The 11,327-nt window shown below is 54.2% G+C and overlaps 1 protein-coding gene across 1 annotated transcript; it reads left to right on the top strand.

The window, feature by feature from the left end:
- The first annotated feature begins 8,547 nt into the window (after window positions 1–8,547).
- On the top strand, window positions 8,548–9,689 carry LOC116781549 (olfactory receptor 14C36-like). Its single transcript, XM_032677210.1, has one exon. It carries the CDS (start codon window positions 8,548–8,550, stop codon window positions 9,481–9,483), a length of 936 nt encoding a protein of 311 aa, XP_032533101.1. The 3' UTR covers window positions 9,484–9,689.
- The last annotated feature ends 1,638 nt before the right edge of the window (window positions 9,690–11,327 follow it).

Genomic DNA, 11,327 nt, shown 5'->3' with positions numbered 1-11,327 from the left:
CCCTGTCTTCTGTGAGCTCTGCAAAAAATTCTCCATTCAATATGGTGTAGTGGTCTGGAGCTGTGAGCAGGTCTGACCCTGCAACAGCAAGACATGGAAAAGATCCTCCCTCAGCTGCCGGGTTTGCTCCTTGCCCACAGCCCTTGTGCCCCAGCCCTGGCAGCAGCTCCCCGGGCCGGCTGAGAGCTGAGCCTGGCAGGCAGCAGAGTCCCTGCCCAGCACAGTGCCCTATGCTGCAGGACCCTGCTCTGCAGGACAGCCCTGGGCACCCCTGGCTGCACCCCCGGCTTCACAGCTCTTCCAAAGTGCCCCAAAACAGCCCCTGCTCACCCATCCCATCAGCTGGGGCTGGGCCAGCTTTAGGAGATGCCTCCAGGAGCTGCCCCTGCACTGCCCTGCAGCCCCAGACTCACCATGTGCAGCCCTGCCAAGATTCCTCCTGCAGGGAGCTCTCAGCCCTCCTGCCAGTGCTGAGCCCCTTGAAGCTCTGTCTGTGCCCTGCTGGTGTCCCTGAGCTGCCCTGGCAGTGCCCTCAGCCCTGCTGGGCTGTGCAGAGGAGCTGCTCACCAGCAGAGCTGTCTCTTTGAAGCTCTTCTTGCTTGCCAGGAGCTCCCTGTGTGCCAGGAGCCTGGCCCAGCTCAGCAGCACAGCAACAGCCCCAGGCATTTCATGACCCTCAGGGGGTTTGATGTTGTTTACATGAGACTCAGCCCCTGAGGGTAAGTTCAAACAATTTTTCAAGAAGTCAAAATGAGATTGAAACACTGAAGTTTCTTGTAGTACTAATGAATCTCAATGAGGGACACAACTGAGAACGTGTCCCCATGTCCCAGTTAGAGCAGAAATCTGCAGACAGTGATGACAAGGATGGACAAGCAAGGAAAAATATGACTCCGATGCTGAATAAACCTTGACTTGTTTCCTTAATCTAACAGGCCAAACCCTGACCCCCAGCCCCTGGGAAGGCAGATCCTTTCCCTGACTCATTCCTCAGGGCTCTTCCTGGGGCACTGGGATGTGGGATGTGCAATGCCAAGGGCAGGACCATGGGGTGGCACCTGCCAGGCTGCTGAGCAGGGACAAGGAGGCCACGAGGCCCCAGGGCTGCAAGGGGCACTCCCCTCCTCCTGGCCTCAGGGGCACAGACAGCAGCCATGGCCAAAGGCCTGCAGAAGGTGGCTGTGTCAGGGCCTTTCAGCTTCTCCCCCTCCCTGTCTCCTCTCCAGCCCAGGCTGTCCTACGGTGTCCATGCCCTGCCCCTTTCCCTGCAGGCTGTCGTCATCCCCCCGGCTGCCCCACCTGGCTGGCACCTTCCTGCACTGACATCTCTGCGTCCTCCCTGGCTCTTCCTGCACACACAAAGCCTTGGGCTCAGCCAGACTCTTTCTGGGTGATGTGTTGCAGCACAGTGTTTTCCATGGAGTGAAATTCCTTTTTCCTCATGTTCACTCAGGACCTCCCCAGCTGAACTTGGTATTAATTCTTTCTTTCTCATGCTCTTTTCTGCTCTGACAAAAGGATCCACCATCTCTAAATCCTCCCTTCAAGCCCTCTGAGGTCTGTCCTGTACTGTCCTCAGTCTCCACACCATTGAGGCCACAGCTCCTTAGCCCCTCTCTAGTGCTCATGTGCTTGAGACCTTTCAAGCCCATCTTGGGAGATCTCTGGGCACTCACAGATGTTTTTGCAGATGAAAATGTCGTACTCATACTCTAAGGAAATCACAGTTGCCATGACAACCATCATACATTCCCATTGCTACAGTGAGTTACCTTGGAAATAGAATACATTCCCATTGCCACAGTCAGTTACCATGGCAACCATAATACATTCCCATTGCTATAGTCTGTTACCATGGCAACCATCATACTTCCCACTGCTACAGTCAGTTACCATGGCAACCATCATACTTCCCAGTGCTACAGGCAGTTACCATGGCAAGCAGTATGCATTCCTATTGCTACAATAGGTGACCATGGCAACAATCACATATTCCCATTCCTACCGTCAGTTACCATGGCAACCATCATACATTTCCCGTCACTATGGTCGGTTACCATGGCAACCATCAAACATTCCCATTTTTAGTGTGAGTTCTCATGGCAACCATCATACAGTCTCATTGCTATGGTCGGTTACCATGGCAACCATCACACATTCCCATTGCTGTGGTCGGTTACCATGGCAACCATCATGCATTCCCATTGCTATGGTTGGTTACCATGGCAACAATCATGCATTCCCATTGCTACAGTCAGTTACCATGGCAAACAGCATAGATTCTCATTGCCACAGTCAGTTACCGTGCCAACCATCATACCTTCCTGTTGTGACACTCGGTTATCATGGCAACCATTATACATTCCCGTTTCTACAGTCAGTTACCATGGCAATCATCATACATTTCCATTATTAGGGTCGGTTACCATGGCAACTATCATACATTCCCATTGCTATAGTCAGTTACCACGGCAACCAGCACAAATTTTCATTGTCACAGTCAGTCACCATAGCAAACAGCATATATTCCCATTGCTACAGCCGGTTACCATGGCAACTGTTATACTTCCCACTGGTACAGTCTGTTACCATGGTAACCAGCATACATTCCAATTGCCATGGTCAGTTACTATGGCAACCATCATGCAGTCTTATTGTATGGTCGTTTACCATGGCAACCAACATTTCCGTTGCTACGGTCAGTTACCATGGCAGCCATCACACAGTCACGTTGCTACAGTCATTTACCATGGCAACCACCACACATTTCCGTTGCTACGGTCAGTTACCATGGCAACCATCATACGTTCCCATTGTTATAGTCAGTTACCATGGCAACTATCATACTACCCACTGGTAAAGTTGGTTACTATGGCAACCATCATACATTGTTATTACTATGGTCGGTTACCATGGCAACCATCATACAGTCACATTGACATGGTGAGTTACCATGGCAACCATCATACATTCCTATTGCTATGGTCAGTTACCATGGCAACTATCATATATTCCCCTCAGTATGGTTTGTTACCATGGCAGCCATCATACATGTCCATTGCTACAGTGAGTTATGATGGCAATTATCATACATTCCCATTGCTACGGTCAGTTACCATGGCAACCATCATACGGCCCACTGGTAAAGTTGGTTACTATGGCAATCATCATACATTCTTGTTGCTGCAGTCGGTTACCATGGCAACCATCGTGCATTCCCGTTTCTTTGGTCAGTTACTATGGTAACCATCATATGTCCCCATGGCTACAGTCAGTTACCATGGCAACCATCAGACATTCCCTTTGCTATTTCGGTTTCCATGGCAACCATCATACATTCCCATTGCGATGGTCGGTTTCCATGGCAACCATTACACATTTCCATTGCTACAGTCAGTTCCCATGGTATCCATCATCCCTTACACTGGTAAAGTCGGTTACTATGGCAACCATCATACATTCTTATAACTACAGTCAGATACCATAGCAACAATCATACATTCCCGTTGTTACAGTCAATTACCATGGAAACCATCATACATTCCCATTGCTATGGTCAGTTACCATGGCAACCATCATACATTCCTGTTTCTAAAGTTATTTACCATGGCAATAATCAAACATTTCCATTACTACAGTTGGTTACCATGGCAACTATCACACATTCCTTTTGTTACAGTCAGTTACCATGGCAACCAGCACACAATCTCCTTGCCATGGTCAGTTACCATGTCTAAGTTCAGTTACCACAGCAACCACCATACATTCCCATTCCTACAGTTGGTTACCATGGCAACCATCATACTTCCCACTGCTACAGTCAGTTACCACGGCAAACAGCATATATTCCCATTGCTACAGTCAGTTACCATGACAACCACCAAACACTCCCATGACTACAGTTGGTTACCATGGCAACCATTACACAGTGCCATCACTACAATCGGTTGCCATGGCAACCATCATACATTATCATTGTGATGGTCAGTTACCATGGCAACAAACATAAGTTGTCATGTCTAAGTTCAGTTACCACATCAACCATCATACAGTCCCGTTGCGACGGTCAGTTACCATGGCAACCATCATACATTCCCTTTGCTATGGTTGGTTACCATGGCAACCATCATACTGCCCACTGGTAAAGTTGATCACTATGGCAACCATCATACATTGTTACTACTACAGTCGGTTACCACGGCAACCACCTTACATTCCCATCGCTAAGGTCAGTTACTATGGCATCCTCTTGGTTCCTCTTGGAGAGAAGCAGATGCAGATGAGCCTCCCTGTTGTCCACCAACCTTTAGAGCAGCTGTACTCTAGAGGCCTGTGTCCCAAGGGCTGTCTTGACCAAGACCCTGCACAAACCTCTTGGACTCTTTCCATCCTCTCGTGGGGCCTTTCCAGTGAATTCCAGGGTTATCAAAGCCAACTTGAATGGGCTCTTGGTCTCACTCCACAAGGTCACCCAAACCACTCTCTCCTCTCACCCTCACCCACAAAAGTTCACCCAATTTGTTCATCCCCTAGAGCAGCTCCACAGCTCCAAGAAGCTCCTTCCCACTGAGGACACCTCTCTCCTGCTCTTTCTCTCCTCTGTCTCCCTGTCCTTCTCTCCCAACCCATCAGAGCCCTGCAACCTGGGAACTGTCTCAGCAGGCCTGGGCTGTTATTGCCTGCAAGTGGAATGAAGAGAGACTTGGGGCTGCAGCTCCTCCTGCCTGTGCCCCACACACAGGGCATTGGGGCCTGTCTGGCTGCAGCCCCTCAGCGGGGGCACTGGGGGTAAGAACAGACTTGCAGTGGGGAAAGCTGCTCTGAAAGCCCCCAGAGCTGGGCTGTGCAGAGGCTTTCCTGACAATGGCCTTGGGGGTGGAAGTGCTGGGACTCAGGCCCAGGGGGAAAATCCCAGGCCTGATCCCTGAGGAGATCAGCACATGCTGCTGAAATGCTGGGGGAGAGAAGAGCCAGCAGAGGGAGGAAACAAGTGTGGACAGCCTGGGCTGATGGGATTTGGACTCGTGCCTGGCCCGGCCTTGGCTGGGCAGAGAAGGGACAGCCTTTGTGTCCCTGCAGGGCTGGGATTCACTCCCTGCCCCAAAGGCACCCAATGGGTCTGAGAAGCCCTGGGTGGTGCCTGTCCCACAACTGCTGGGAATGGGGACGGGCTTCCTGCACAGGCCCTGTGCTGTCCAGGGCAGCTGCTGCACTTGTGCTGCAGAGCCCTGGCACCTCCCCTGGCACTACAGGCCCCTCTTTGGCTGTTCAACCCAGGCTGCCCTCAATTAGATTCAGCAGTGAAGGGATGTCCAGGAGACAACTGCCATTGTACTCTGAGGACATGTAGAAAATACCCTGATAAAGAACAGCAGAGACACCTCTCTCCCTGTGCCACCTGACTCCATTTGGTCACCTGAACACCTCTAGGGGCTGCCCTGGACAGAAGAAACAGTGGCAGGTTCCCTTGTCCTACATGGGGGCCCCTTCTGCCACTGAAGTTGGCCAAAGCAATGTCCCAGCAGCCTCCAAGGAGATCCCACAGCTGCTGCCCTGTCCCTAGGAACTGCTCCACTGGAGCCTGCAGTTCCCAGCAGGAATCTCGGTCACCTCTGGCCCCTCAGAAGGAACCAGGGCTTTGCGTCCCAGCAGGTCACTCCTGGATTTGGTCTTCCTTCATTGCTATGGGAGCTGGGACAAGGAGTCACCTGCAGGTGCCTGTTTTGGGCCCACTGAAGTGGGGCAGGAGGAATCCCAGCCCATGGGGGTTGTGGAGGGAGCTGAGTGTCCTTCTGGCCCCAGGTCTGCAGAGCCAAAAGGAGACACCTCTGTTGACTCAGCTGAGTCCCTTCCCTCAGTGCAGGTGAAGGAGATCCCTCCTGGCCACTGTCTGGGTTTCCTGTCTAATGATGGGACAGGAAAAGGGGACTCTTGGACTTAACTCAGTCTCTGTTTGGAGAAATGACCCTGCTGAAAGAAGTGTCTGTGCCCAGCTGAGAGAAGGCACATCATTATTTCCTTTAACTGTGTACCAGCAGGTTCCCCTGGAGCCCCAGGGAGAGCTGGAGGGAGCCCAGAGGGGCAGAGCAAGGGCTGCCTGGGGCTGTTGCTGTGCTGCTGAGCTGGGCCGGGCTCCTGGCACACAGGGAGCTCCTGGCAAGCAAGAAGAGCTTCAAAGAGACAGCTCTGCTGGTGAGCAGCTCCTCTGCACAGCCCAGCAGGGCTGAGGGCACTGCCTGCAGCACCCAGGGCACAGGAGAGAAGGCAGAGAGATGAGAGGCAGCCTGGGCTGGGAGGTGACTGAGCTCTCACTACACGAGAAACCTTCCCAGGATTTGAAGGAAGAATTCTCTGGCTGTAGGAAAGTTCTACTTGCCTTCCTGGAGGCATCTCCTAAAGCTGCCACATCCCACAGCTTCCAGGATCTTTCAGCAGGACTCTCCCAGTTGCTGCAGTGCAGGGGAAGTGGCCATATGGCAGAGCAGGGCAGGAGCTGCAGGCAGCAAGGGCAGAGAGGAGAAGGGAGCAGGAGGTTGAAGGGATCCTGGGGTGGGAGGACAGGGCAGAGCTGCTCAGGGCAGGAACCTTGCCAGCCCTTTGCCACGGTCAGGCTGTGGCTGCAGAGCAGTGCAGGTGAGTTGCTGCAAGTGCCTCTGCCAGCTGCCAAATGGCAGCAGTGGCAGGAGCTGTCAGGATGGCTCTGCTGGATTTGCTGGGGTGCAGCAGGAGAAGCTGGTGCAGAGCAGGACTTGCTGCTGCCCCCTCAGAGGCCCAGGGCCAGAAGGTTCCCTGTGGCAGGGCTGGCTGTGGGGTGGGAAGGTGGGGGTGCAGCCAGGGGTGCCCAGGGCTGTGGGGCAGAGCAGGGTCCTGCCCCCAGGGCTCTGTGTGCTGGGGCAGGGACTCTGCTGCCTGCCAGGCTCAGCTCTCAGCCCGGCCAAGGAGCTGCCACAGCCCTGCAGGGAGAAGGGGTGGGTGGAAGGAGTGACCCCTCAGGGCAGGGCAGGGATGGGCAGGGCCCTTCAGCTGCAGGCTCAGGGCTCCTCACAGCTTCAGCTCCACCTCCTGCCATTTCCAGGGGCCCTTCTCAGGAAGCACATCCCCCAGAACACCTCCCCCTTCCCAGCCACCGCAGGCTGTCTGGGATCTGCTCTGCAGCCCCTGCCCAGGCAGAGCTGCCCCTGGGCACTGGGCTGGGGATGGCTCTGGCAGCACTGGCAGGGAGCTGAGCTGGGCACAGGCAGGGGCTGCTGGCAGGAACAGCTCCTCACCCAGAGACAGGCAGGCAGGGAGAGGCAGCTGCTGCCACAAGGGCTGGCCAGGGGGATGTGGGTCCCTCCCTGCTGTCCCTGTGGCACAGACCCCTTCCCTGAGCAGCTCCTGCCTGGGCTCCTTTCCCAGCCGAAGCAGAGCCTGTGCCCTCAGGCCCACGGGGGCTGGGCTGTGCATTGCCCTGCAGCAGCCAGAGCCCAGGAAGGGACAAGACCCTGATTTCCAGCTGTCTCTCTGTGTCCCTCCTCCCTTGGCAGCAGCACTGTGGCATTTCACTGCCATCCCCTGCTGCCTGGGCTCTCCTTGTTCTCACCAATGGGTTTTCTGAACCACTGTGGGGTTTGGAGTGGGGCAGATTCTTGTCCAGACACAACCCCTTTGGGTGCTGCTGTGGGGATGTGTCTGTGGGAGCCAAGTGCCCAAGTGCCCTCCAGGCACTTTCAGGGGATTCAGCTGTTTGCCTGGGTGTCCTGCAGGGCTGCAGGTGCCCTCCAGAAGGGCACAGCTCTGCCATAGGATCTCTGTGCTGCACAGGATCCCCATGGAGAAAACTCCTCAGTGCTAAATCCATGGAAATGCTCTGGGCAGCTGCAATCAGCATTTAGTGTCTCAGTCTGGGAGGGGAGAGATGAAAAGGTGAGGAGTGTGTCAATCTGTTCTTTGCACAGGGATTCCTGGATCTCTGTGCAGTTTCTCTGTAGGGGAACAGTGGAGTGTGATGCTCCTCCAGCTCCAAGCTGCCAGCACAGGGCAGCTGAGCACAGGACTGATGGGCAGAGCAGCTCTTCTCTCTGCACTAGGGGACTGTCCCCATGCCCCTCAGAACCCACAAGACTTGACCTGCAGTGCAATAGAAATGTCAGGGATTTCAAACCTCCACAACCACTCCTAAATGTGGCAGGTGCAAGTGGGTGAACAAATAGAAAGAATTCCCTCAGCTCAGTCCTTCATTTGGGCAAATTGCAAACAGCAAAGCTGAGAAACCCTTTGATGTATCAGGAGTACATTTAATTCAAGATCACCCCGCATTCCAAGTTCCCTCTCTGAGCAGAGTAAGAAGGAGCCCTTGGGAGCCCATCACAGAGTTAGTGTTTCCTCTGGTCCCCTCAGCCAGCAAAAGGCAGAGCTCAGGGGAGGGAGCTGCAGGAAGGTCTGAGTGAGGAGAGAGAGCCTGAGAGTGGGGTGGCTGAGATGTGTAATGTTTGTCTGCAGAAGCCTGGTCTAACTCAGCAGTGACTTTTCCTCCTCAACAGATCAAAATACCCTGGGGAAGGAGAAATGTCCAACAGCAGCTCCATGGCCCAGTTCCTCCTCCTGGCATTTGCAGACAGGAGGGAGCTGCAGCTCCTGCACTTCTGGCTCTTCCTGGCCATCTCCCTGGCTGCCCTCCTGGCCAACGGCCTCATCCTCAGCGCCGTAGCCTGTGACCACCACCTGCACACCCCCATGGGCTTCTTCCTGCTCAACCTCTCCCTCACAGACCTGGGCTGCATCTGCACCACTGTCCCCAAAGCCATGCACAATTCCCTCCAGGACACCACAACCATCTCCTACACGGGATGTGCTGCACAGCTCTTTTTTCTTGCCTTTTTCATGTCAGCAGAGTTTTCCCTCCTCACCATCATGTGCTACGACCGCTACGTTGCCATCTGCAAACCCCTGCACTACGGGACCCTCCTGGGCAGCAGAGCTTGTGCCCACATGGCAGCAGCTGCCTGGGCCACTGGCTTTCTCAGTGCTCTGCTGCACACAGCCAATACATTTTCCCTGCCCCTGTGCCAGGGCAATGCCCTGGGCCAGTTCTTCTGTGAAATCCCTGCCATCCTCAAGCTCTCCTGCTCACAGTCCAACCTCAGGGAAATCTGGCTTATTGTGGTTAGTTGCTGTTTAGGGTTTGGTTGTTTCATTTTCATTGTTTTCTCCTATGTGCAGATCTTCAGGGCTGTGCTGAGGATCCCCTCTCAGCAGGGACGGCACAAAGCCTTTTCCACCTGCCTCCCTCACCTGGCCGTGGTCTCCCTGTTTATCAGCACTGGCATGTTTTCCGACATGAAGCCCCCCTCCATCTCCTCCCCATCCATGGACCTGGTGGTGGCAGTTCTGTACTCAGTGGTACCTCCAGCACTGAACCCCCTCATCTACAGCCTCAGGAACCAGGAGCTCAAGGATGCCATAAGGAAAATGATGACTGGATGTTTTTTTAAGAAGCAATAAATTGCATCTTTTCTTCTGCACAACACTCATTGTGTAACCCTTTAGTGGCCCAGCCTGCCTTCTAAAGCTTTTGATAGTGTTTGGGGTGGGGGGGCTTTCCTGTTTTTTTCCTCTGTTCATGTCATTAACACTGAAATTTTATTCTTCATCCCCTATAATTCACTCTCTACCAATTTTTTTTGATCCACAAAATGTACTAATCAGGAATCATGCTTTGTGTGCATTTAAACAAAATAAAAGTTTGTGCAGCAAGGTATTTGTCAAACATCCTCCCTGTAATAGTTTTTACATGACGAATCACAATCTCTGAGTGGAAGAAAGAAAATAATTTTTTTTCCCTGATCCTTCCTCCAAGACCTCCCCTGACCCTGGAGGACAATTCCAGGTTTGCAGCTGTGGAGATGAAAAGAGTCCCAGCACTGCCAGGGAGCCCCAGAACTGGGTCTGTTCAGAGCTGCTCTCTTTGCACTCCCACCCTCTCCTTTCCTGTCCGTGCCCAAGGCCTGAGTGCTCTGGCAGCTCAGTCACTGTCCTGCTGTGGGTCAGGCCTGTGAGCAAAGGCAGGGACAGGCCCTGGGCACTGCTGGGACAGGGCTGGGCTCCACAACAGCAGTTCCAGCAGCAAAGGGGTTCCCCTCCAGGCACTTCCTGAAGGCTGAGGTCTTTTCCCAACATTGGTATCGAGAAGAAGTCCAAGGAATAAACACTCCAAAGTCTTGTTGCTTTGCTTGTTTCTCCATGGAGACAGTGCAGTGAGGTCAGGGACCCACTGGGACTGTAGGGACTGAGGGCTGGTTCAGATGTTGTGTGTTGGTGGCCGATGGCCAATGGAGATGCCAAATAATCTCCAAGTCACCTGCCTGGGGCTCTGCAGCTTGTGAGGGCTCTGATGGCAGGTGAGGACTTGTCTGTAGGAACTCAGGAAGTGCAGGAGAGCACAGAGGATCTGCAGGGACAGCCCGTCCCATCCAGTCAGCAGGGAATGGAGCCCTGGAGCAGAATCCTGCCCACACTGAAGTCACCCAGAGATCAAGTACTAAATCTTGCTGTGAAGTGACAAATAGAGCTCTGCAAACCCAGGGGACACAGCAGGTACAGGGAAAACTCTTGCAAGTGACTTCTCTTGCCCTCAGTGAACTTCCACAGGTTGACCAAGAGCAGCCCCCAAAGCCATGTCCCAGCTCTGGAACAAGGCAGGGCCCCTCTGAGCCCCCTCCATGGCCACACAGGAGCGTCTGTGGGAGGTGGTCAGTGGCAGGGAGCACCATCAGCTGGCTCTGCCTCCCAGCTGGAGCAGCACAGTCCAACAGAGTCCCCCATGGCCCCGGGCCCCACAGCCTCCCTGCTCTGCAGAGCAGCCCCCCCAGCTCAGGGGCTGTGGGGAGCACAGGCAGGGGGTGCAGGAAGGGCTGCTCAGGCCAGCACAGACGTGTTCCCCTGGGGAAAGGCTCTGTGGGGAGATGGGATGTGCCAGGAGAAGAGCAGGACACCCTGTGTGAGCAGAGGGGCCATGGGAAGAGGCTGCCCTGTCCCTGGGGAAAAGAGGGGGCAAAGCAAAATGTGGGAAACTCTCTGGTCTGAGATCAGTTGTGCTGCCCAAGAACACGCTGACTCCAGAGGTGTCCAAGCGGGGCAGAGCCGGCGACTCCGGTCCGTGCGGCAGCGGGGGGGAGGCAGCGGCTCTGCTTGATTCCATGGAGTTGTGGGGAGGCACAGTGGCCCCTTGGTTCCAGGAGGTTCTGAGATGTCTCAGGGTTCCTTTGGTTCCATGAGGTCCTGCAGTGTCACATCGGCCCCTTGAGTCCATGAGGTTCCTCAATGTCACAATGGCCTCTTGATTCCAT

The sequence above is a fragment of the Chiroxiphia lanceolata genome (genome assembly GCF_009829145.1).
Source record: "Chiroxiphia lanceolata isolate bChiLan1 chromosome W unlocalized genomic scaffold, bChiLan1.pri scaffold_57_arrow_ctg1, whole genome shotgun sequence".
Classification (NCBI taxonomy): domain Eukaryota; kingdom Metazoa; phylum Chordata; class Aves; order Passeriformes; family Pipridae; genus Chiroxiphia; species Chiroxiphia lanceolata.
Note: the sequence above shows the minus strand (reverse complement) of the source record. Positions and strands in the feature narration are given on the sequence as shown.